The sequence below is a fragment of the Simochromis diagramma genome, unplaced genomic scaffold (genome assembly GCF_900408965.1).
Source record: "Simochromis diagramma unplaced genomic scaffold, fSimDia1.1 OVJJ01000680.1, whole genome shotgun sequence".
In the NCBI taxonomy this organism is placed as follows: domain Eukaryota; kingdom Metazoa; phylum Chordata; class Actinopteri; order Cichliformes; family Cichlidae; genus Simochromis; species Simochromis diagramma.
Window position 1 is genome coordinate 1,996,101 of NW_024387470.1, and position 26,579 is coordinate 2,022,679.

Here is a 26,579-nt window from a genome sequence, read left to right on the forward strand (position 1 = left end):
AATGACAGATTTAGTGATGTTTTCATGAACTATTTATTTACCACATCAATTAACATCATGGCAGGGCAAAATATTTTTTCTAACATGGCAACCTTTAAAAAGTGAAAGGAGACAGAAAGACAGGTGAGAAAGAATAAAACCTAATTGACTTTTTGATGGCATTTTACACAGTACAGGTACAATATCTAGAAAATGTGGGAAAATACTGGCATCATATACATACTTACTTCTGAAGAAATTATGTTGGGACCCTGAAAAAAAATGACTATGGACAATAATGGATTTCTATACATTTTACATCAGATGAAAACTGATATTTGTTAGACGTTTTAAATGAGAATAAGAAAGAAAAGTATTTCTTTGTGCCCCCCTTTCCCTGTTAATGCCCTACCTGCCCTCCTGGCAAAACTTTGCTAGAGCCGCCCCTACACAGTTACCAGATGTCAGCTAAGTAAAAAAGGATACTGGTGTTATTTGTCTCTCAGAAACAGTTCATAACTTCCCTTCAACTAATTCATGTCACCTAAAAGGTAACCCTGTTTCTCCATCACCTGTTCAGCTCTGATGATTCAGTAAGGACATCTCCTGGTTTCATCTTCATGTTTCCCTCTCACCAGATATCCAAACCGATATCAAGACCAGCAGCTTTTACAGCTGTGGCTCCAGCAAACATCAGCTGATACTAGAAAGTAATATTAAATCAATTCTAACAACAGCTGATCAAGCTTAAACGTGCTGCTGCCACTGGTTTCCTCTTTCTGGTGCAAAGTGGGCGATAAACAAACAAGACAGACGGGACTTGTGACAGAAAAGCCAATCAGCTGATCATTGATCAGTTTCGTGATTGAAGTAGCAGCAGCTGCCTCCCCTTTCCCTCATCCACCTGCTGGCCTCCACCACTTTCTAATTTTACTGAATCTGTGGAAGCTCCGCCATAGCCACCACCAAACAATTGAGTTATTTTTACACATCTGCCAGCATCTGGCCAATCCGCCACCTTTCATTGTTTACACCGTTACGGGGAAAAAACACAACAACAAAAAAAAATCAGCGCATAAAAACGAAAAATTACCATCGGCCCACCGGACAAATTCCCAGTATGCCCAATGACCAGTCCAGCTATGGGAGAATAACAGCTCAGATTGTTGTCAAAGCACTGTTGAGATTCTTTTCAACCTTTGGTCTGCCTAAGGTTGTGCAAACAGACCAAGGCACTAACTTTAAGTCTAGAGTGTTTGCCCAAGCCCTGAAAACATTAGGCATTGAACACATAACCTCGAGTTCTTACCATCCTGAAAGTCAGGGGGCACTAGAGAGGTTTCATCAGACTTTGAAGTCTATGTTAAGGAAACACTGTTATAGTTCCCAACGGGACTGGGATGAAAGTGTTCCACTTGTTTTATTTGCCTGTCGGGAAGCAACCCAAGAATCTCTGGGATTTAGTCCCAGTGAACTGGTGTTTGGGCGTGAGATGAGGGGTCCTTTGAAGGTTTTTAAAGAAAGGCTCGCTACACCGGTTGACAACGCCAAAAGCCTTCCAGAGTACGTCAAGACACTGAATGACAGGTTGAAGAGGGCTTATTCCTTAACCAGGAAGGTATTAGCCACGTCACAAGCAAAAATGAAGAGACACTTTGATCAGCGGGCTGTTGACCGTTCATTTCTGCCAGGTGACAGAGTGCTCCTTCTCCTTCCGGTGCTCGGCTCCTCTCTCTCCGTTAGGTTCTCTGGTCCTTATGTTGTAGAGAGAAAACTCAGCAAGACTAACTACATTATTCAGACCCCAGATCGCAGACGTCCCACTCGGGTGTGTCATGTCAACATGATGAAGCTGTACAACTCTCGTGAACCTTCAGCTGTGCCATCTGTGGCTACGTTTCCGATGGCTTCGGTGACCAAGGTGGAGATTACTCCAGATGAAGATGGGTTGGTGTTACGGGGTGCTGAGCCTCAAAGTGCTCGACTAGGTAATTCTGTGATATTGTCGACCCTAACACAATACCTGTCCCACCTTCCTGCTGAACAGAGTAATGATATTATAACACTCATATCGGGATTCCCATCTCTGTTCAGTGATATCCCGTCTCAAACCTCTGTCATAAAACATGATGTGGTGCTGACTAACCCTACACCAATCAAACAGCGCGCTTATCGGGTTAGTCCTGCAAAGAGGGAGATCATAAAACAGGAAGTTGAGTATCTTCTTCAGAATGGATTTGCAGTGCCAAGCTCCAGATCTTGGAGTTCACCATGTCTCTTAGACACAAAAAAAGATGGAAGCCCAAGATTCTGTACCGACTTCCGAAAGGTGAACTCTGTCACTGTACCGGATGCACATCCCTTACCTCTTATCGATGACTGCATTGATGAAATCGGGCCTGCAAAATACATCACTAAACTCGATATGTTAAAAGGGTATTGGCAAGTGCCTTTGACACAGCAAGCATCTGACATTTCAGCTTTTGTCACTCCTGACCACTTTCTGCAGTATACGGTTATGCCTTTTGGCATGTGCAATGCCCCTGCAACATTTCAGAGACTGGTTAATAAAGTGTTGGGAAACATCCCCAACTGCAGAGCCTACTTGGATGACATCGTTGTGTATAGCAGTGACTGGTCAACCCACATGGCTACATTGAAAGAAGTCTTCATTAGCCTAGAAAATGCATCTCTCACTTTGAACCTTGCCAAATGTGATTTTGCCAGAGGCAGTGTCCTCTACCTTGGCCAGCAAGTTGGTCTAGGAAAAGTGCGCCCTGCAGATGCCAAAGTCACTGCGATTAGAGAGTTCCCCCAACCAACCACCAGGAGAGAACTGCGGCGGTTCCTTGGGATGACAGGATATTACCGACGATTTTGTAAGAATTTCTCTTCTGTTGCTGCCCCCCTCACTGACTTAACCAGCCCCTCAAAGCCGTTTATTTGGTCTGAGAGTTGCCAGCAGGCTTTCGAAAGCCTTAAGGGCTTACTTTGTTGCACCCCTGTTTTGTCTGCTCCTAACTTCTCTTTACCATTCAAACCGGAAATAGATGCCAGCGCAGTTGGGGCGGGAGCGGTGCTTCTCCAGGAGGATACCCAGGGCATTGACCATCCTGTAAGTTACTTCTCTCAGAAGTTTGACAAACACCAGCTCAGGTATTCTACCATTGAAAAGGAGACCCTTGCTTTGTTGTGGGCCTTGCAACATTTTGAAGTCTATACAGAGTCAGGTCAGAGGTCAGTCCAAGTATTCACAGATCACAACCCTTTAGTTTTCCTCTCCAAGATGTATAATCACAACCAGCGGCTTATGCGTTGGTCACTGATTATTCAGAATTATACCCTCAATATCCATCACAAAAAAGGTTCAGAAAACATTGTAGCAGACGCACTCTCCCGTGCTGTTTAGAGAGGTCACCAAACCCTGAGTTTGGTTTTTGAAGGGTGGGGGTGTTACGTGCCAAGGGGTGTGGCTTTGCTTTTGTGCTCTGTTTTGTGTTCTGTTTATCTTTCAGGCGTCAGGCCTCCTCTGATTGGCCAGTTCGAAGTTGATTGGCAGGTGTCTATTGGCTGGTCTGGGCTCAGTTGGCCAATCACACTCCAAGGAACACTACAAATGAGCCGCTCCCTGGCCAGCTGGGGCTGCTGGCTTCTGCTTTGACAAACATTTGCGAACAGGCTTCTTTATGTTGTGTGTGGTGGGAGGCTGGACAGGTAAGCCGGGGTACCCTATACATTGGTTGTAGATTTTACTCTGTTAGTCACACTAGGTTATGCGGTTGATGCCACCCTTGTATGTTTTCACTGACTTTTATCGAGTAGCTAGGTAGGCCTTTTGTTTTGCACTTTTCTTTCAGTTAGGCTAGGCCCTGGAAGCTACCGACCTCTTTTTGTTTTATTACTTTCTTTGATTTGGATCAACCGCCCAGTCCTCCTCCCCCCCCACCTCTTCTCTGTTGTTAAGATTGACTGTCCAACCATTAAATTCTGCCTGATACCTAACTGCTCTGTGGTCTTCCTCCTTCATTGATTGTGGTTGTCCAGTGTTGCTGTCCCCTGCCTGCCTTTGCCCCCGCCGTGGTGGGGGGGGACGTAACAGGGTCCAAGGACAGTCTCATTGAAATGTGAAGGGCTCAGATCATGTTCCCATTGTTCTTTGAGTGTTACTGTGCTTCCTCTCTTCATCTCTTCATCGACAACCAAAGAAGACGTGACGCCAGACCACCAACCTCTGACTCTCTCCCCTACCGATGTAGGAGCGGTGCTGAGCAGGATCAATGTCCACAAGGCTGCAGGTCCTGATGGCATCCCCGGGCGTGTTCTCAGAGCATGTTCTGGGGAGCTTGCAGGAGTGCTCACAGACATATTCAATCTGTCCTTGGCCCACGCTGTGGTACCGGCCTGCTTCAAATCCACCTCCATCGTCCCGATACCCAAAAACTCCAACCCATCTTGCCTCAATGACTACCGCCCAGTAGCACTCACCCCCATCATCACTAAGTGCTTAGAGCAGCTGGTCCTAGCACACTTCAAATCCTGTCTCCCCCCCACCCTGGACCCCCACCAATTCGCATACCGCCAGAACAGGAGCACAGAGGATGCAGTCTCCATCACACTGCACTCTGTCCTCTCACACCTGGACAACAACAACACCTACGCCAGAATGCTGTTTATAGACTTCAGTTCAGCATTCAATACAATCCACCCCTCACAACTCATCAGGAAACTGACAGACCTGGGCATCAGTTCCCTCATCTGCAAATGGTTACTGGACTTCCTGACCAACCGCCCCCAACATGTCCGGCTGGATAACCACTGCTCATCTACAATCACAATGAACACCGGTGTACCACAAGGCTGTGTGATGAGCCCTTTCCTCTACTCCCTCTTCACCCACGACTGCAGACCTGCTGATGGTTCCAACACCATCATTAAGTTTGCAGATGACACCACGGTGATTGGCCTCATCAGTGACAACGATGAGGCCGCCTACAGGGAGGAGGTGGATCATCTGGCTGAGTGGTGCGACAGAAACAACCTGCTGCTTAACACCGAGAAGACCAAGGAGCTCATCGTGGACTACAGGAGGAATGCTGACCCACATCCACCCATCCACATTAAGGGGACGGCTGTGGAGCGTGTGAGCAGCTTCAAGTTCCTGGGAGTCCACATCTCCGAGGATCTCACCTGGACGACCAACTGCTCCAAGCTGGTCAAGAAGGCTCACCAGCGCCTCTTCTTCTTGAGGACTCTGAGGAAGAACCACCTGTCCTCAGACATCCTGGTGAACTTCTATCGTTGCACCATCGAGAGCATCCTGACCAACTGTATAACAGTCTGGTACGGGAACTGCTCCGCCTCGGACCGGAAGGCGTTGCAGAGGGTCGTGAAAACTGCCCAGCGCATCGCCGGAGCACCACTTCCTGCCATGAAAGACATCTACAGGAAGCGGTGTCTGAAAAGGGCTGGGAAAATCATCAAAGACCCCAGTCACCCATCACATGGACTCTTCACCCTCCTGCCCTCTGGGAGGCGCTACAGGAGCCTCCGGACTAAGACCACCAGGTACCGGAACAGCTTCTTCCCCACAGCTGTCAGACTCCTGAACTCTGCCTCCTGACATCTGACCCACGTTAACACATGGACTGAACACACACACACACACACGCAATAATAACATGGAGTGAACCACCACTCACAACCACTAGCACTTTATATAGCCTCTGTAGGAATTATATCTTACTTATCTTAACTGCACTACTGTATAGCTCTGTGTAAATAATCATTCTGTACATTCAATAATTTTTAACCCTACAACTGTTTACAACTTGCATAGTTCCCATTTCTGTATAGCTGTATATCTCAGATTTCTGTAAAGTTATTTATTTCATATTCTGTATAGTTTTTCATATTTATATCCTGTTCATATCCTGTACATAGCTTGTACTCACTACAGCCTGTACATACTTATAGTTATAGAATATTCACAACATACTTCATACCGTGTACATTATAACACACCATAATAGACCCATTTCTGTAATATACTCACATATCTATATTATTTCTAATATATATTGTAATATATCTATATCACTAAAGCACTTCTGGATGGATGCAAACTGCATTTCATTGCCCTGTACCTGTGCATGTGCAATGACAATAAAGTTGAATTCTATTCTATTCTATTCTATTCTCAGGCACAGAGGCCAAAAGTTTCATCATGGACCTAAATTTAGGCTAAAAGTAATGAATGCACTCCACTGTGATTTGGATATTGAGTGCCTGCAGGTATTGACAGAGTGAAACAGGGTCCACATGAACCCTGCAGAAGAACGTTTTTATTTAAAAAAAAAAAAACCCAAACATGTTCGGATAGACTTTTAGTAGCTTTAAAATTAGCACACTGTTGCTGTTTTTTGTTTCAATCTAAGTAGGCTTCAAGTTTTCTAATTGTATCGCTTTTTGTCCAACTTTCACATGTCAGGATCCTCAAGCAACCAAAGAGGCCATGAATGTTGTCCACATCAAAAACCTATTTTTGCACATGCTCCACAGAACTGGATATGCAATTGTGTCATCTGGGTCAGATAAAATATTTTCTGGTCACTGCCCATTTTTTGCAGACACAAGTGACTACACAGCTGATTGAAATAGCCACTGGGGTTTTTTTTTCATGATAGTTATTTGAAAGTATTTATTTAAAAGAGACAGTGCATGTTAATGAACATCAGTGTCAGTATGCCAGAGTTAGCCAAAAGTCTACGTGTCACGCTTGACCTGGCAGGTCAGACAAAAACAATAAATAAGAAATTTAACAACAACATCAAACAATTTATAACGATCCAGTTCAGACAACAAATACATAAAATTACATGAAATATCATACTTATAAAGTGTAACTATTTACAATTTTACATATAAAAGATAAAACTATTCATGAGTAATTATCATGTTTAGCTCTACAATGTGTTTTATCGCTTTGCCAATCACGATGGCAGAAAAATCTGGCTAAACAAAGAAGAAATCTTAATTTGGGATTATCTTAGTCTTGTTTCATTTGTTCACAGAATAATTAAGATTTGTTGAGCTCTGCAAAAGACTCTTCAGTTGAAATGCAATAAATGCTTCCTGCAAAATCTGAGGCAAAAAAACCTCCAATGAACAAAACAGCAACCTCAAAACACACAAAACATTTTGCAACAAGTTGAAGCCTCTCCTATACACTCACTTAAATTACAGCTGCAGGCTATGCAGCAGAAATAAAAACACGGCAAAAACATGCAGAGACAATCCAAAAAACATGACGTGGCATTCAAACAAGAAGCAGCTTCTTCATTTGTGAGCCTGCAGGCATTAAAAGGATCAGTGGCCTGTCTGGTTTGGTTTGGTTGGCAAAATGTCAAAATCATGTCATGATGTTGGAATTTCAGATTACAGTGATGTTGACTTTTGTTGTTTTCTTACAACGAATAAAAAAGAAATAATGTTTCTCCTGCAGTCTCCTCTACACCAGACTGACCACGGTGTTTACTTCACTGTAAGGGTGGTAATGACACAGAGCATGAGGCAGCCTAAATAAAGAAAGCATGGAAACCACATGGTTTGAAAAGGCCTAGGCTCAGCGATCAGTCATAGCAACTCAGGACCACAAAAACCAGCAGACAACCAAACGGCCGGCACCATCACAGCCCCTGTATCATGTCACAGATATAGGTCAGCAGTGCTAAAGCATCTGCAAATCTGCAGCTTATCTCTGCCAGTTTTTTAATGCTCTAATCAGACCAAATCCTCTGGAGTGGAATTGACTCTTAAGTGGTTCCACGGTTCCACTGAAAATGGGAGGTGATATTAAGGTATCAGGATGCACATTATATGGTTAGTGTCTCTCACTTTCACACATTTACAGGGGCCACGATGTTATTCAGGCTCATTAACAAAGAACCTAAAATATTAAAAGACAAAGACAGAATATAACTGGGCATGAGTATGAAGAAGTGGGTAAAGGCAAGGCAGGGAAATGGCAGAATGATGTATAAAATGTCTAAGTAAACATTTCCCACAGTTGGAAGTCATTATTAAAATGCCATAGGCTGTCCTTAGTGCTCTACTGCTTGGCCTCCACTTTGTTTACTAAGGTATAGCTGAGAGCCAACCACGCCTGCAATAACTACAGCGTGTGTATGAGCACTTGTTCCAAGAACTGGCCTCACTCTTGAATTTAGACGATTTATTGCATCTGCGGGTATTCATAATTGATGACCCCGCGGGTGCTTAATGTGACACCACATTACGGAAGAGAAAGAGGGCAAGTTTAAAAATAGCCATCATCTCATCCATTATTAAACACAACCCAGAGATTTGATTCAGTATCCATTATGCCACGCCACACACTGGCCTAAGCCAGAATTAATAGTCTACTGTGACATAACAGAAATGAAGACTAACACTACATAATGGATTGTTTTATGTAAGTTGAAGAGCTGTATGTACAGCAGCCCATGCCCATCTACCAAACACTTCCTGTGTTTTTCTCAATCCTGTATCCTTGTTGATTAAACCACCAAGCAACCACAGTCCAACACCAGCCAACCTCATTTTTGCTGGACCAGAGTTTTTAACTTAAATTAACAACTGAAAAGATATCTTTCCTGGCTTCTGCTAACTATTTTCACTAATCCTATTTTTACCTGTGAAAAATCGTAGAAGGATATTACTAAATTTAGATATATACATGTATGTAGTTATTCATCTTAACTTTTATTTAATATTTAAATTTGCAAAGAGAGAAACAGAAAACAAGATATAAGGGCTTGACAGAAGTCTAAATGATAAGTCAGTTAGCTTAATATAATAAATTAAAGCAAGGGGGAGGTAAAGGTACACAGTAAAATTCGGAGTGTTAAAATAACACTTAAAGAGTTAAATTTAACACTGGTCCCGAGTCTATTTGGTCCCATTCGGAATTGGTGTTAAATCAACTCTTTCTATAGTGTTAAAATTTTAGAGTAAAATTAACTCTAAATAGAGTAAAAATTTAACACTGAGTAACACCGCAGTGTTAAATGAACCTAACACTACTAGTAGTGTCATATTATTTACTCTAACATAGTGATAAATTAACTCTATTTGAGTAAAATTCCACTGATTTTTAACACTGAATTGAGTTATTTCAAGTTAACACTGGGGGTTCAAATAACTCTGATGAGAGTTGATGTTACTCTATACTGTGTTATTCATACACTTTTTCTTGTGAAAAATTAGCTCTCATAGAGTAAAATTTTAAATTAATTTTACACCAAGTAGTGTTACTAAAACTCTTCCTCTTCCAGCATGAAAACCTGGTTTCTAATAATGCTTTAAAATATAAAACAAGTAAGCAAAAACCACAACTAGATAATACGTTTAACGGCTTTATTTTGATGTCAGGCTCAAAATATTAAAACATCTCATGTAGTGTACATAAAACACTACACACACAAAAACAGTCATAAAACACTTTAAAACAATGAATTTAGTTCGGCATAAAATGACAATATGGAACCACATACAGGGAGGAATCAGAAGTGCCATACTTCATTTGAAGATCAAATGGTTTGAAGTAACACAGCTCTTTTATGTTCAACACCTTCAGCACCATATTGGGGTGCATTCTGACCTTAAATGCATGATAATGGTCATCAAAACACAGGGTTTCCATCAGTTTTCCACAGAGCAATGCAATGTCATCTTTCACAACAATACTTTTGATCTTATAAAACACTGGAATCTCAGACACTACCTCTGTACAGATGATAAAGTCAGGGCGGTACTCTGTACCATGATGTTTTATCCACTTAGCTGAAAAAACACTGGTAGACAACGCAGCTCCAAATTTTAAAGCAATTTCTGGACCTTCTTTCAGCTCTCCAAGTGTCACCATCTTTCCTGGTCCTAAAGCTAATCTTTCGAGGCTAAGACTCCCAATACATGGCCATACAACTTTGGTGTTTCTTGGCCAATGTCATTGTAATGTTTTTAACTGCCACATCAGGCTGTAACTTAACATCAGTGTCAGCCTGTTGGTCGAAATAGTTAAGGTGTTTGGTATTTAAATGTTTTCTAAAACCTGAAAAAGTGCCAAACACACAGCCACAGTCACGCTGGGCACATTTAAGGCGAAGATTTCTTCCAGGTAAGTAACCATGGACTAACCGTAAATGCTTAACAAGCATGTTTGAACCAGTAAACTCAGCCTGACAGACAAAACACTTCATGATGGAGAATTAACCTTCAAGCCCTAACGAAGCAACCTTGTCCTTATTTCAGCAACTCTGGGACTTTCTTTGATTTTGCCAACATCTATATTGTACACAGTGGTTTGGATGAACGTGTACATGTTGTGAAGCATGGTGTTGTAAGATGTGCCAAACACAAAATGTGCTTTAAACAGTTCATCAAAAGCACCAAGTGAAGAGGTAGACTTGCATGGTATGGCATTCTTGTCAAGAATAATGAAGAACTGGTGGATGTCATGCTTTTTCACCCCAACAGCCAGGAGGTAGGGTTGAGTGCTGGTAGTGATGGCATCAAGGTGCTCTTGGATATTTGTTCCAGTCTGAAAAGACAAATACAGACAGGCAATAAGAATCAAGTGTTTCTTAAACTGGTAATTCATACCATAAAAATAGAAAAGAAACAAACCTTCTTGAAGACCACAAGATGCCTTTCTGCTTGAGAAGCTGACACCTTTCCTGGTCTCTTCCGACCCTGACCAGATGGTGGAATCAAATGTAATAGCAATAGAATCGCTGAGAGGTCACTGTCCCAGCCTGAAAAAAATATTTGTTTTTAATAAAGTTGAATCATCCTCATCAATAACAAATTTCAATGCATCTGCATTGACAAAATGTTTGAGTAGACCCAAAATACAAAAGGACAGCTGTTCTGTGACAAACATTATATATCCTGTGAATGTTCTAATTAAAGAAATAACAGCTCACCAATGTCAGCATTAACTTCAGTGGCATCCTCAGGAGAGTCAGCTGCCAGCAAGAGTTCTTCCAGGTCACTGGTAGAAGGAAGCTTTCTGCCTTGTTGGATAATTTTTCTTTTGAATGTTGTTGGCCACCTCTCCAGCAACCTGCCTGATACATCCTCACCAAACATCAGTACAAAATCCTGTTCGATCTGTAACAGGGATAGAGAACAGAGAATTATATCTGCTATCTGCAAAAAATAAAATGTGTTTACATTGTCAACGTAATGAAAAATATTCACCAAGCCTTTGATATCTTTGAAACGTGGAAACACAGACAGTATGTTGCTTGACAGCAGGGGGTCAAGGACCATGTTGTGTCGATAAACAAATGTAAACTTCATCTTCTTCTTGACTGTGTCTTCATCAGCTGAATGTTTCATCAGAGAGATTGCTTCCTTGCACTCATCCTCACTCAGCACGTTCTCTGTAACAAACTGCAACTCTCGTCTGACAGTTGGTCCACCACACTGGTCTTCACCCGATGATCCATCTCCTGGTGCTAGACAATATGAAATACAACTTTATCAAAACTAATAATAACATTTGATAACCATTATTAATACAGAACCACAATTTGGAACTGTATTATACGTTTCCACTGAATTATAAGTGTTACCTCCAGATGTTAATCGCCTCTCTTTAGCAGTGCATCTCTGTATGGTTTTAATCCTCCAGGCCAAGTACCCAGTGCCACTCTCGCCATCATAATAATGTTCCTTGGAGAGTGACATATACAGACATTTTGTTTATTAATTTATCAGTAAGTTATGTGACCATGAACAGTTGATAAGGACATACATTTTGGCAGGATTTAAAATTTTGATTTTAGTTGTATCAGTTATTGCTGTTAGCTACTTACATAGCCATTTTTTGAGTACGGGTCACTGAGGTAAGGGGAAAAGGTTACAATTCCTCTGGCATACATTTCTTTTACCTGCCGTGGTGGTGATGTACTGCAAGATCAAAAGGAAAAGAACTAGTCAGCTTCGCTGGAATTAATAGAGATTTAAAATAATTTGAAAATGATAGTAAAAATCACAGTGACACTCACATTATGCAGTTTTTCCCCCCACTAAATATACATTCATAACTAAGATGCTTCCAAAACACAGATCATTTTCAATTAATCATAAAATGCAGTTTGAAGAGACTAAATAACAAAAAGAACTTAAAGCCCCTTGTACACCTTTTTATAATAATAATAATGGATTGGATTTATATAGCGCTTTTCAAGGCACCCAAAGCGCTTTACAATACCACTATTCATTCACTCTCACATTCACACACTGGTGGAGGCAAGCTACAGTTGTAGCCACAGCTGCCCTGGGGCAGACTGACAGAGGCGAGGCTGCCATATCGCGCCATTGGCCCCTCTGGCCAACACCAGTAGGCAAGTAGGGTAAAGTGTCTTGCCCAAGGACACAACGACCAGGACAGAGAGCCCAGGGATCGAACCAGCGACCTTCTGGTTACAGATGCGATTCCCAACCCCCTGAGCCACGGTTGGTTGGTTTCTTACCGGCAATCAAAAACTCCTTAAGGCTTGGCTCAGATACTCTAACAAATTTCTGCACACCTCCGAGTTTTGCTTTAACCAGCATGCTTCCTGTAGACAGTAATTTCTTATAGTCAGTGCTCTTCATTGAACTACAGTAAACAGAAAATGTGAATATTAAAACAGTCTCATAAACAGCCTTGCAATGTGATTTCTTACACTGTATGTTACTTTTATGTCAGTGTAACAAGGTGTCAAGATATAATCCTCAATACAAAACTAAAATAATAACTACTACTTTTTACCATTTGTCTGACCTAACTTAGCACTAGGGAGTCAGTATTTTGTTCATCTTTAGTTTAACATACTGAACAGTCTGGTAACCAAAATGGAAAAAGCAGCAGGGTAACTTTTGTCAATACCATCAACTCACAATAAATACAAACGCTGTCATCTTAAATTCAAACTACTAAAAAAATGCATTAAAAACTGAATCCTGGACATTTTGGATATTTTATCAAGCTTATAACACCTGCTGGTTGTAATCCTGTAACTGTAAAATCGCTGAAGACAGCAGAGTTAAAATAAGACAATAACCTTACTAAAAACGACCTCTATATCTGGTACCTAGGTATCAAAAAAAGAAAAAAGAAAGATGTAACATTTAGTGTACAATTTTAATTAGTTAATGCTTGAGTTAGGTAATTTAAAATTTAACGCTAACTAGCGAATTGCCCGCGCACTGAGGTTAGCCAAAATGCTAGTTAGCTAGCTAATGTTAATATGTAGATCCCAACACATGGAGGGTTTCATTTAATGGAATTTCGAACATGCTAGAACACAACACAATCACCACTACACACTGAAATAAATTTTGATAACAAGCCTTACAGTCCAACACTGATATCAGTCAACTTTTTTAGCTAATTAACAACCTTACATTAGCATACAGACAGTGTCACATTTGCTTCTGGTACAAAATGAAATATATAATAAACATGGACAAAAGGAATGTAACCTTATTTTAACATGCTACCTGTGCTTAAAATGTCGAATTGTTGGTTTAATAAGTAAATATGAACAACTTACCCTGCAACTGATGTGAAGAAAATGGCATCATGAAAAATCCTCTTGGTTTGAAAACCAGTCTGTGGTGGGAGGAGCTTTCTAGAGTAACGTTGACACTGTCTCTTTTAACTCCAGGAATCATCACCCACACTGGGGGGCGTTTTGCTCCAGCTGTTGTTATAATGACTCTATTAGAGTAAATACACTTTAACACTGCTGATTTAACACTGGGAAATTTACTGTGTAGTAAACTCAGCCTACCAATATCTTTGAAGCTTAACATTTAAAATATGACAAAAATAAATATGACTTAAATATTAATCTAATCCATGCTTTAAAAACAAAAGATTATATGGCTTAAGGGGTTATGTGTTGGACAGTCCTTGGTTGGATGCACTGTTTTCTGAGTCTGACGATGACAAGAATTTATGAAATGAGTCATGCAACAATTTGTGAGCTTTACAGGCACCGGTGGATCACATTACTCTTAAACAGAGCTGTTTTATTTCTCCTTGTTTCCACTCTTTACATAGACATAGTTGCATGTGAAAACCCCACTGCAGTATTTTTAACTATCCTGATGAGCTGGTCAAGAATGATACATTTTTTATTTGTTTGTTTTACTATTACATGTGCCACAGAGCACACAAGTGCAGAATAATCTTCCTTCATACTGTAAATAAGACAGGTATATTTTGTTACCTTTGTCATTGTGTGGCCGTTTGGTCATTGTCTAGTTAAAAGATGAAACTGTGCGGGTCAGATGACAGAATGTGTATGAATGGGTGTGTTTAGCCTTCATTACGTTAGAGCTGGTGTATGTTTCAGTTACCTGGCAACCTCTTCGGGAACAGTAGGTCGTGGCGAGTGTAAAGTATATGCACCAGAAACTGGCAGTTTGAACATAATGTTTTTGATACAGTAAAACACGCCATTCTTTAGAAGTACTGCCTTTGAGCAAGGCACTGAAGTTTGCACCAAAGAAATTCTCCTCTGTAGCAAGAACGAAGCAAACTACTCCAAAGGTACACTGCATGATACACAGTGGGTCAAATATGTTCATTCACTTGCCTTGGTAAGAGCCTTTCTCTTACCATCAACACTGACGTCCTGACAGCCTCGGAGACGCTCTGCCTCAGCTCTGCGGCGGTTCCCGGTTTGTTGAGACCCCGGGTAAACTTCCTCGCCTCCAGTGGCGCAGCAGCCATAGTATAGCCCACCTTTCATCAGACAGACAGGTCCCGCGACGAGCACACGGTGTGCGAGGTTGTTTACAAGCTGTCGCTGCAAAACGCAGATACTCTGCGCTCCGGGATGTCCGACTTGCCTAAGCGCAGAATCGTGCAGTTTTATTCTGTCGTCATGCTTTTCGTAAACTTAACGCTAGCGGACAGTGTAGCCCAGGATACCTGGCGACTGCGTCCCCAGTCAACAGCGACCAGAGAGCAACATCCAAAATCGTGCGGCGTCTCGTCCCGCTGAGGTCCCTTTCGCAAACAGACACGCCTCCTTTAGTCATTAGGACAGAGCTTTTTCAGCCATCATGTGCCTATCTGGCCAAGTTCTGTGACTCCATAGTGTAATTGTTTCCTCATACGATAGTGAAAGCTGCTGTCAGGTGGTTCGATTCCAGTGGGAAATACATATGGCCTGTGGACTTGAGTCAGGAAGGAAATTTGTAAAACTACAAAATTAAACACGACGAGCTACCCGCTGTGAAAAGGGAGCCTCGGAAATCAGAGCCCTTGAGTTGAGCTGTGGCCCATATTAACTACCCTTGAAACGGGAAACGTTCTAATGTTTTTCCGTGGTATAGATGAGGTGAGGTTTAAGTGTTTTCTGTCTCTTTCCAATATTAAAAGCTTCAGTGTTTTCCATTGCAATTAGGGTTATTTGTTTTATATATTCATAAAAGGACTATATAGGGAAATATATATAGGAAAACTTGATTTTTGAGATTAGATGAGGGAAAACCACACACCGGTTAGTCATAGGCACGGGCTAACGTTGCCACCTGCTGGAATAATTACAGTGTACTTTAACACTTATAATGTTTTATTCACCACACAGAGGCAGTAAAGTAACACTAATGATTGAATAACAAACGATGCCTTAAATGACAATTGGAAAATTCTAAGTATAAGTAGGTAAATGCAGGAATAATACATTATATATTAACGCTCGATCAATGACTAATAAAACGTTCTTGCTGAACGATTTTATTCTTTCCAAGAAACTGGACTTCTTATTTCTAACTGAAACCTGGCAGCGCGATGGTGACTTTTCATCCTTCATCGAACTTTCCCCAAGTGGGTACTCCTTCATCAGCCAGCCTCGGACGTCGGGTTGAGGAGGAGGTGTCGCAGCGGTGTTTGTCGGACATTTGTCATCCTTTGAACTACAGCTGGTTAGAATTGGAAATAAAGATCCGTTTTACTGCGCTGTAGTGTATGGCCTAAACAGTATGTTTTAAAGGAGTTCAGTGACTTTTTATCCTCGACTTTGAAGCTGTCCAGACTGGTTATAGTCGGGGATTTTAATATACACTCTGACCTCTTTGCCAGAGGTTTCCTTAGCGTCATGGATTCTTTTCATTTTACTCAGGATGTGTCTGGTCCCACACACACCAAAGGACACACACTGGACCTTGTTTTTACTTTAGGTTTAAAACATTGATTTTATTTGTACTGAGGACATTTTTATTTCGGACCATCGTTGTATTCTTTTTAACCTGTCTTTTCATCTGTCTCTCTCTCCTATTCGACATGTGGTTAGCTCTCGCATCTTAAATTCCTCTACTGCTGTTAAATTTTCCGATGCCTTTAATTTAGTTTTATCTCCTTATAACGATGTTCATTTTGTAACAAATCTTTTTAATAATCATTGTCTTTCTATTTTAGACGTGGTTTGTCCTGTCAAAACTAGACTAGCTCAGGTTTCAAATTCGTCTCCCTGGATAAATGACAGCATTCGCTCCTTAAAGCGTTGCTGCCGCAAGGTTGAGCGTTTATGGAGGAAAACGCGTTTGCATGTCCAGCTCCTTCATTTAAAGGACCTTTTAGTCTCTTTTAACACTTCAGTTCGAGATGTGAGGGCTGCCTATTTCTCAGACTTAGTGTCTAAGAGCAGAGGTAACCCCAAGGTACTATTCAACACCATTAGTGATATTGTTGCTCCTGCTCCACCTGCTGTCCCAATTATATCAAATGAAGATTGTGAAAAATTTCTTTCTTTCTTCGTTGAAAAAGTCAGTAACGTGAGGAACAATATCTCTCCTTCTGTGTCTCTCTTGTCTGCTCCAACTCAAGCTAGGCCTGTAATTTTAGAAAGATTTTTACCTGTGTCCTTACCAGAGCTGGTCAAGTTAGTTAATTCGATGAAAGCGTCCTCCTGCTCTCTTGATATTTTACCTGGATCTTTGTTTAAAAATGTCTTTCAGTCTATTGGTCCCTGTGTGCTCACAATTATCAATACCTCACTGGTTTCTGGTCAGGTCCCTGTTTATTGTAAGAATGCTGTTATTCACCCACTGTTAAAAAAAACTAAGCTTGATGCTTCTCTTCTTAGTAGCTACAGACCAATTTCAAAATTACCGTTCATTGCTAAGATTTTAGAAAAGGTTGTGGCTAAGCAGCTTATAGCTGTTCTAGATGAATACAGCATTCTGGATAAATTCCAATCTGGCTTTTGTAGAGCTCACTCTACTGAAACTACACTTCTCATTTTGATGAGATGTGATGCAGGAGAATGCTCCGTTCTGTTGATGTTGGACCTGACCTCCGCCTTTGATACTGTGGACCATCATATTCTGCTAGATAGGCTGAGACACTGGGTGGGTATATCAGGGGCTGCTTTGGACTGGTTTGAATCCTATTTGGATGAATGATCCTTTTCTGTGGCTACCTGTAAGTACAGTTCCTCTTCTACTTTTCTTGCCTATGGTGTGCCACAAGGTTCAGTTTTGGGGCCTTTATTGTTCTTGCTGTATTTACTTCCTCTTCAACACTTATTGAGATTTCGTATCACTGCTATGCAGATGATATTCAGTTATATATCTCCTTTAAGCCCCATGATGTTTCCAAGCTACAGATTTTGCATAAGTGCATAGACTCCATTAGAGGTTGGATGGCTGGAAACTGTCTTCAACTAAATGAGGAGAAGACTGAAGTCCTTGTTTGTGCTCCTAAAAATTTTGTACCTAGTGTTATGGAAAACTTGGGTCCACTTGATACATTTGCCAAACCGTCTATCAGGAACCTTGGTGTTACTATTGACTCAGCTCTGACTTTGGATGCCCATGTAAAATCTCTGGTTCGCTCCTGTTTATATCACTTGAGAAACATTGCTAAGCTGAGTCCCATTGTATCGCGCTCCGAATTGGAAGTTGTCATTCATGCATTTGTTTCATCTCGTCTGGATTATTGTAATTCTTTGTTTACTTGTTTATGTAAAGCCTCTTTGGAGCATCTGCAAGTTGTTCAGAATGCTGCTGCAAAGCTTCTGACCAAGTACTCCCATGTCACACCCCTGCTGATTCAGCTGCACTGGCTCCCCGTTAAATTCAGAATCCACTTTAAGGTTTTGACCTTGACTTTCAGGGTTCTGCATAGACAAGCACCAACATATATAAGTGAACTTTTACATCCATACATTCCCAGCAGGTCCCTGAGGTCATGTGACCAGGGCTTGCTGGTTGTCCAACACACGAGGCTGAAAACAAAAGGCGACAAAGCTTTTGTAACTGGCCCCCGGATTGTGGAACTCTCTCCCTTTGAGCCTGAGATTTGTGGACTCCGTGGTTGCTTTTAAAAAACAGCTAAAAACTCATCTTTTTAAACTTGCTTTTGGTTAATTTTTATTTTTAGGTTTTAGCTTCTGTGAAGCACTTTGTGATTTTTATCTTGAGAGGTGCTATATAAATAAAATTTTACTTTACTTTTACGTTATATTTGAGCATGTTTGATTGTTATCATCTTTTAACAAACAGCAGTTATTTATTTGTTTTTATCAATACCTATCGCTTTGTACTATAACCGTGTAATAACGTTGGCGTATAACATTGGCGACTATTTTTCGAGGTATAGGATGTTAACGTCAGGCCGGTGTTTACAGTAATTAACGTTTCGACAGTTCCATCGACAGCCTGAATGCAGCACATGATTCAGGGTGTTGTATCCATAGTCTGCAGCACAGTGGCGCTGGCTCACCCCTCCCGCGGTGGAATTCTGTCCTCCACCCCCCACACCAACCCACAGCAACCTGATACCGGAGACGAGCGGTCCAGACAAGCCTGCAAACGAGGCGTTCCCAGCCGCCCTGTTCAGAACGAGAGATATCCATCTCCTCCCTCCGCCATCTGTCAGCGCCGGAGGAGTAGTCGCGGTGTACCGCACACCAGAAAAGCTCAGTATAGGCGCCACTGATTTATGAATTTTGTTTTCTTCTGCAAGGAAGCGCGAGAAATGAGACGGGACAGAGAAGTAACTGGCTTGGAATTAAGCTAGCGTCGGTTAGCTTCGGGAGCAGTCAGCTTGCGACCTATCCGGGCTAAGTGGCTAATCTTTAAATGCCGAATTTATAGCTGTAAGTGTCGACGACTGGACATTTTTATAAAGGGTTAAAGCTGAGAATGGTTTGAAATCTAGACGAAAGAACTGAGTGCCTGATTTTTCGTGGTATTTACCCTCTTTACCTAAGTTTTGTAGTACCAGACAGTAACCCCTGGCAGCTAGCATGTTAGCTAGCAGATATGGACGTTCCTCACTGGCTAGTTGTGGATGGCAGATCCGCCAAACAAGTTAGCCGCTCGGCTCGTCTGTCCAGGCTGTGCTGGGGTCGGAAACGGGACTAACTTAACTTTCATTTGCACTTAACGATCGTGAACAAATCACCGACCCCAACCTAACAGCGTTACTTTTTTGCACAATTGCTCGATGTATTATTCCATGTCCGTGAGAGTAGTTCAAGTTATGACGTGAGGGAGAGGGTCTGAAAACAAAGTGGGAACTACAGAAGAAGTAAAAAGAAAACTCGGTGGACCTCTAACTACGAGACCAAAGTCAGTCAAGACTGTCATGGCTGTGGGCCGAATCACGATAAAGTCGCTGGCTGAATTTGGAATTTGCTTGGCGATTTTCCTGACTTCAGTGGCTGGTGAGTGTGTTACTGGTAAATTGATTTTTGGTTTGAGAGAAAATGTGCTCCTCATTAATATTTAATGCTTTCCTGTTGGTTTCTGCTTCATTCTATACCTTCGCCATGGTGCAGATGTTTGAATATAAAACTATTTTCGTTTTTTGTTAATTGTATTTATTTATTTGTGTGTGTGTGTGTGTGTGTGTGTGTGTGTGTGTGTGTGTGTGTGTGTTTTGGCTGTGGTTAAAAAAAAAATCCGAAAGACATTTGTTGCTCCCTGTGTTTGTGTGCGTCTGCCTCATCAGTTTGTTTTTTCTTCTCCCGCATCTTGTCTGGTTAGGTCTTTTCTGGAGTCTTCTATGGCACTCATATCATTGAATGTAATAAAACATCATAGATATCTTCTCTTAAACACAGCAGCAAATTCACCCCTTGCTTATTTTAATCATTGGGTGTACAAAAGTGCTTGGAAAAACACTGCCAAACATACTGCAGCCATTGTCTGCCAAGTTGTGCCCCCTGTTCAAGACTTTGGGCTGAAGCCAGGCTTCTGTGAGACCTTGAGTGTGATAAGATAGTAGCAGAGCTGCACAGAGATAGTGGAGCAGTGTATGCAGGGAAAGGAGGAGAGAAGAGGGAGCAGGTGGAATGTGTGGGAAGGTATTTTAAAAGATGGGTGCTTTAGGTGAAGTTCAAGATTGTGCTCAGGCTCTGGCACCATGTTTGAAAATAGGGGGGTTTGTGTTGCCTGGTTTGCCCATCCCAGTGCGTGGGTGTGAATGTGTGTGCTTCTTAATAATGTATTATTATTTCTGTGAGTGTGTGTTATTGCCTAGGCTCCTCCATCCATTCATAGACAGGTTATTATCAGAAACCCACATTTAAAACTGCTGTTGCATAGGAAAGTATAAGAATGCATTTAGCAAAATTGGAATACACTGTGTGACTGTGTTCATATTTTAAAGCTGCCTGCGGATGGTGCCCTATTTGCATTTAGATGTGTATTTAACAGACAAGGTGGTTTTATAACATGACATTGAAGTCTGCTTTTTTAACCTATTGTGAGACCTATTGACTCAGATTTGTACCTATCTAGTGGAGAAAAAGCATGATTCAATAGACAAACATTTTTTGAAGAGAGAGCCTTTCAGGTTGTGGCTAAAATCATTTACAGAGGTGCTTTAAAAAAAAAAAGACAAACAAAAAGCAAAATGTAAATTGTGGTGATGTCATTTGATACTTAATTATAATATACCTTACCTTCATGAGTGTGGTTTACTTGCGCCGACTGTCAGAAGATTGACATATTACTTCAGTAATCAACACAAGGGCAATTAATTGACGCTTATGTGTGTATGTGCGGTGTAAACGACCAATAAATCCAAATCGTTGGACTGTGCAAAATTAATTAGGACAGCAGTGAGAGAGAAAGAAGACAAACTGCTTGCTCTCTATGCTGTTGCTTTATGAATGCAAAGCAGACACATCCCGGTGCACCGATCTTGAGGTCATCCTTGGAACGATAAAGATGAGGAGCAGCACAGGGCTGTATATCTGGAGAAGTGTTAGTCATCTCTCTGACTAAACGTCTTGCTTTTTTTTTTTTTTTTTTTTTTTTTTTTTTCCTCCTCCCGTTGTCCCCTTTTCATGACTTTTCTGTTACCTCTGTTCATTTCTGAATTCCCTCTGCTGCCATGTGTTTAACCTGTTTGCAGCTGGGCCTGGGTCGTCCTTTCGCTGACTGTCCCTGGTGACTCGTCAGTATGTGGATGTGGGTGTAGGTGTATGCCTGCTGCTCCAATATGTCATGTAGAAACCGTTTCAAACATGGCAGAAACTTGCACACCATACCTGCAGTGCGACCACAGGCTTTCTTTGTAACGGCTTTTATTTACAGAGAATTCTTTCCAAGTAAGGCCTAAGTTGTAGCATATTCATGCTGAAAACCTGTGTGACAATTTAAAAATATAAATTTTTTTCATCACAGCCAAAAACTTAGTCTTCTACCAGGTAAGCTGGAGATTTGGGGGTCCAAAGAGGATTATAGTAGCACCAATATACTATAGAATAAAAGGCCTGCTCATTTGCTCCGCTTGCCCAAACCTAAAGACATTGTCTCGAGGGCCCCATACTGTGGCATTGACAGACCTACTGTTCCCTAGCCTGGTCGCCTCTCTCTAGCCTTGCAAGGCCACGGCAGGTCTCTTGAATCTGTCAGCTTGGCCACATCAGTGGCTCAACAAAAAGTGAAGTTAGTGGCTCAAGATTATAGACTCCTGTTGGACTGTGGTGTGGTTGTTAGATGTGCGTCCTGGCCCACATTGTAGGCCATGGAATTCTTTTAGCCAGGTGTAAACTGCTGTGGATCCTTTGATTTGCTCATTCTTTTAAATTGCAAGTTTGGTTGGAAAACATGTAGAAGAGGATGGATCAGAATTATTTAAATATCACTCTCAATAAAATTTGAGGAATTTGTCTTGGTGGCAGAGAGGTGGCGAAGATGGCACAGAGAGAACTTTACCTGAGTTACAGGCTGCACCTATCAAATATTTTTAGGACAGTTAAATGTTCTCAAAAATAGTTTCTGCTTATCTTTTGTTCGTTGAAAGCTTTTTGGGAGAATTAGTAATCCAAATAGTGGCTTATTATGATGCACACTAATATAATCAAACCAAGCTTTAGGAATGATTTAACTGTCTTTACTCAGTGTCAGCAGTGTAAAAAAATTACCCAAAGCCCACAAGCTCAAATTACCAAGCTGTGTCCACTTTGGCCCTCACCCTACACTGCTGAGTGTGCATTAAGCTCTCAGGATGTGATGCCGTACATCCTGAGAAGCAGAAGGATAGTAAACAGGAGGACAGTCACTCATAAAATGCTAAAATATCAGCCACGTAGAAGCAGAAATAATATTTACATAACTGGAACAGTGCAAATTAGAAGCTTAGGCTGGAGAAAAGCACTGGCCTCACTTTGATTCCATGATATTTTGGTTGGTCCTCGTCATTATTTTTTAAGATGTGATACTGACTGCAGATAGAAACAGACCAATGGATGCTGGAATGGGCAGGAGGTGGGAGGTCATTTGATCTCTAATACAGCCAGCGTTGTACTCTATTAGCTGAAAAAAAATCAATGTGTCTCTCTTCCAGTACCACTGGTTTAAGTTCTGGGAGGAGGTAAAAGCAGCAAGAGATACAATAGAGCAGTGTTTAACATGCTTCCGATTTGGCAAAAAGGAGAAATTAGCGGATGCTTTAGAAAACAAAAGGTGCAACCTTGAGATGGTAACTCAGAGTGACAGCCTATGATTAGTACGAGGCATTTTCCTTGACCAGTGCAGACAATACATCTAGAGTGTGCAAAAAGTGTTGTTCAGTGTGTGGATTAACAGTTCTGCTTGGGTTTGTGCGTACTTACGTGAACAGAAGGTTTAAAAAGAAGGCAATCTGTTAACTGCCACTTATGTGGAATTTGCTGCAAATGCGTATCCTCCTCTTTGTAGGTTTTAAATCCTCAGACGTCAGTATTCCTCATGTCCACATTGACTTAGTGATAGCTGCAACAGAATGAAGTGCAGTTATTATGTTCCATAAAATTAACATTTGGTAGGAAGTTAGACCAGATGTGCATTTAACAAAAGTAAGGGAAAAAGGCAGCAGAAATGAAGCAGGCCAGGTGATCAGATAAAGCACCTGATATTGGATTAATATTGGAATTCAGCTGGTAGTAATGTTTTAAAACCTGTATAAAATCTTGATTTTGTTCACCTTGACTTTTTTTTTTTTTATATGAAATATCACACTTTCCAAAGCATGGTTGCTGTATTATTGATGGCAGAGTTTAACAGTATTAATTAACCTGATGGATAATTGAAAAAATGTGATTACCTTAATTTTTTTAAGTCGAAAATTCAAAAGTATGAAACATTCTTTACATTTCCAACAAGCATTCAGCATTTTTGTGGGGTAAAAAGTTAATGAAGTTACCTGGCTGGGACTACAGACGAAGCCTGTCACATGATGGCTTAAGTGGTCGTAGTCATGCATGTGCACTGCCTTTTCTTACATGAAACCCCCCCCCCCCCGATAATACAAATGACAGCGATGGTATCATAACTTACCTTTATTTACTGTGAGATTGAGTGTTGTTTCCACTTCTTTATTATTTTTTTCGTCTTCCTTTATTTATTTTATTTTTTTCAATTAAAGAGTATGTCTTAAATATATTAGTTGAATTGTTTTCCAACTACTGTTATTGGGTATTATCTTGCTACCTTTAGCCCCTAGGATAACAAAGGACATTAGCTAGTCCTAAGCTATTAGTCACTTGATTTATAGCCAATTATTTGATTTGTAGAGATAGATTGTAGCATGGCTGTGGTAGCAGGCCTCTTGATGACAACCTTAGCTTAGCCTAAGGATTCTCTAGAAGTGTGTTATTCAAACATTTTAGTTGTAAGTAGGACACTGGGAATGCTTGTCATCATAGAGGAGGATCAGTTATGCTGTTCCAACTTGAGTAGAGAGGAATCTAGTGTTTTACTTTACTGTGATACTTTCTTTGCTACTTACATTTGGAACATCTCTGCTAGCTACTCAGCGCTAACCAGAGACCACCTCTCTGCAAAACAGTGTTGATAGGAATAATTGATGCCGCTGGGAAAAACAAAAAAAACGTTTTGTAGTTTCTAAACTAGTTATCACAATACCATTTAGCTGGTACAGCACTGATGCAAATCACAGTAAAGGGCAACTCAGGAAACCAAGAACATATGCATATAACATTCTTTATCAGCCCTGAGTTCAAACCACTTTAAAATACAGTACCAAATATATTTCAAAATGGCAGAAAATATGACTGATGGTAGCTTAAACTAGCGATGACTGTCCGCTCTTTGCACGGTAGCAGCATAATAAATTAACTACCAGAGTCATTGGCTTCCATTCTTTCTGTGACCTAATTGTTTCAGATCTTTTTATTGAGCTGAGATTTTAGTTGTGCAGAATATTACAGCACGTGTTAGATCTTAGAGAACAGGTGAAAAATCCACCATATCAGACAGCCACAGTCCTCTGGTAGAGTGGGTGGATGTGTAGGGGAAATCAACCAGTCAAGCTATTATGTAGCCCGTCAAGCCTGTACTTGTTCATTTATTCAACGAGAAAATAATGGTGTTATAAACACAGACTAAATTCAGACACAGCCTAAAATGAGAGCTTATCCATAAATCTGAGATTATCCTATACGCGCAAAATGATAATAAACACCTCTTCGGTCTAGTTCTCATCTGTGTTTTCATGAAATATTTGAGAAACTTTTAAATATAGAAAGAGGGTGGGGGGTTGGGTTTTAGTATAAATACATGGTGGTCTGTAACGAAGGCCTTTAAGCTTTGAGGGGCAGTACAAGCCACAGGATTAGCATAACTGTACCAGACCCAGACAGATACAGACTGAGTGGTGGTTTGTTTTTTTTTTTGTTTTTTTTTGGGGGGGGGGGGCAGTCCCTGAGGCAACAGATGGGACAGATTAAAGCCCACTCTCCTCACCCCACATCTCCAGCATTTTAAAACTCAGCCAGGGGACTTGAAAAATTGGGAGTGTCAGCAAATACCTTAAATTCCTGTCCATCGTACCTCAGCAGCAAGCATGCACCCAAATAACAATATAATTTAGAGACACTAGTGTTTTAATGGCTGTCGGCGTGCAGCAGCTTGAGCTCTTGTGACACTGAAAACACCGTGCTCCTGGGCAAAGATAATGCCCCTCTGCATTTTCAGCATATTTGTGTTGTGTTGAGATGTGAAATGAAAACGTAAACACTAGAAGGAAATGAGTGTGTTTTAGTAGTACAGGTGTTGGAATATATTTGTTTGAGTCAGAATCAGCTCTGTTTAAAATTTTTATGTGCAGCATACTTTCAGTTCCACATAAAAAGCAAAGCAAGAGAGCACATCTCGCATCCTGGAGTAGACCGTGATCGCGTGCCAGCAGAGATGATGGTGTGTGCATGATGCACCAAGCACATTTCAGCCTTTAGTCAAAAAGCCCTGCTCTGTTTTTTTCCCTCCTTTCCTTTTCCACTGTGCGTCTCTGATCTTGAATGTGTGGAGAAAAAACAGCCAACACATCCATGCACTGGGTGACTTTTAATCAAGTCTCAGACTGCCGTCTCTTGCATTGGTGCTATGGGCCTTGGCAGCACTGAGAGAGGGAGAGAGAGCCAGATTAGATCGCTGTTGTTTTTTTAGTAGGGGAAGGGGGTAGTCCACAGGAGTGGGAGGGTGCACTGAAGGCCAGCTGGGGGAGGTGGAGAGAGATTAGCAAATAACTGGGCCATGGGTAAACACTCAGCAGTGCCCGCCACCATCCAATGAAGAGGCACAGAGCAGTAAACTACTCTGAAGCCTTCTGATATGACTACCCCCTCTCTCCTCCCCTCTCTCCTCCTCGGTCTACTGGCCTTGCCTGCATACTCTGACCCACAGCACCCAGGTACAGAGCCTTCCATGACCAATCATAAATGGAGAAAGAAAAAACCAAAAAACACAGAACTCAAGTCAAGTAGAGTTGCAGGCAATCCAATGAAAAGTGATTACTGGACTGTTCCCATGGCTCAGACTGCAAATGAGCAAAGCCTGGGTCACTTGGCTTCATTCCATCCTCCACTGTCTTCCTTCTCAGTCTACTTTTGTATATTGAGCTACTAAATTCAATAAATACATTTCAGACGATGAATGTCTTTTCCTGTAAAGATTTAGATGTGAATAGATGCTAAAGAAGTTGCCGTGTGACCTGTGTTCTCTGTTAAACTTGTGCACGCTTGTTATGTGCAGCCACACAAACAGAATGGAACTATTGAATGTGTTGCAGGTCAGTC

General features: G+C 41.3%; 3 protein-coding genes across 6 annotated transcripts in view; 1 reads left to right on the plus strand and 2 right to left on the minus strand.

Moving 5' to 3' along the window:
- LOC120723482 (dedicator of cytokinesis protein 9-like) overlaps positions 1–15,326 on the minus strand; it is a 69,336-nt gene extending 54,010 nt beyond the window's left edge. For all 3 annotated transcript variants that reach the window (XM_040014953.1, XM_040014952.1, XM_040014946.1), the window contains exon 1: positions 14,657–15,326. In XM_040014953.1, the coding sequence (XP_039870887.1) occupies positions 14,657–14,770 (114 nt within the window). In that variant the 5' untranslated portion in view covers positions 14,771–15,326. The remainder of the gene's footprint in view (positions 1–14,656) is intronic.
- Positions 9,951–12,178, minus strand: LOC120723488. 2 transcript variants are annotated; one of them, XM_040014962.1, is made up of 6 exons: positions 11,859–12,178; positions 11,616–11,715; positions 11,239–11,498; positions 10,962–11,148; positions 10,663–10,790; positions 9,952–10,576 (listed from the first exon to the last, which is right to left on the minus strand). In XM_040014962.1, the coding sequence occupies exons 1-6, from the start codon at positions 11,922–11,924 to the stop codon at positions 10,259–10,261; spliced, it is 1,059 nt and encodes a 352-aa protein (XP_039870896.1). In that variant the 5' UTR covers positions 11,925–12,178; the 3' UTR covers positions 9,952–10,258. The 2 variants fall into 2 exon arrangements, with proteins under 2 accessions (XP_039870895.1, XP_039870896.1); XM_040014961.1 differs by having other exon boundaries at positions 9,951–10,576; positions 10,962–11,498.
- A 3,442-nt stretch (positions 15,327–18,768) lies between the features above and the next one.
- Positions 18,769–26,579, plus strand: part of LOC120723485 (bone morphogenetic protein receptor type-2-like) — a 28,655-nt gene continuing 20,844 nt past the window's right edge. Inside the window, exon 1 of the mRNA XM_040014957.1 lies at positions 18,769–19,715. Within this exon, the coding sequence (XP_039870891.1) occupies positions 19,637–19,715 (79 nt within the window). The 5' untranslated portion in view covers positions 18,769–19,636. The remainder of the gene's footprint in view (positions 19,716–26,579) is intronic.

Coding starts and splice junctions, on each gene's coding strand:
- LOC120723488 (XM_040014961.1), bottom strand. CDS start 11,924: ATGTATGCCAGAGGAATTGTAACCTTTTCCCCTTACCTCAGTGACCCG. Junction 10,791..10,961: donor TGAAGTTAATGCTGACATTG/GTGAGCTGTTAT, acceptor TATTTTTTTCAG/GCTGGGACAGTGACCTCTCA. Junction 10,577..10,662: donor ATCTTGTGGTCTTCAAGAAG/GTTTGTTTCTTT, acceptor TTGTCTTTTCAG/ACTGGAACAAATATCCAAGA.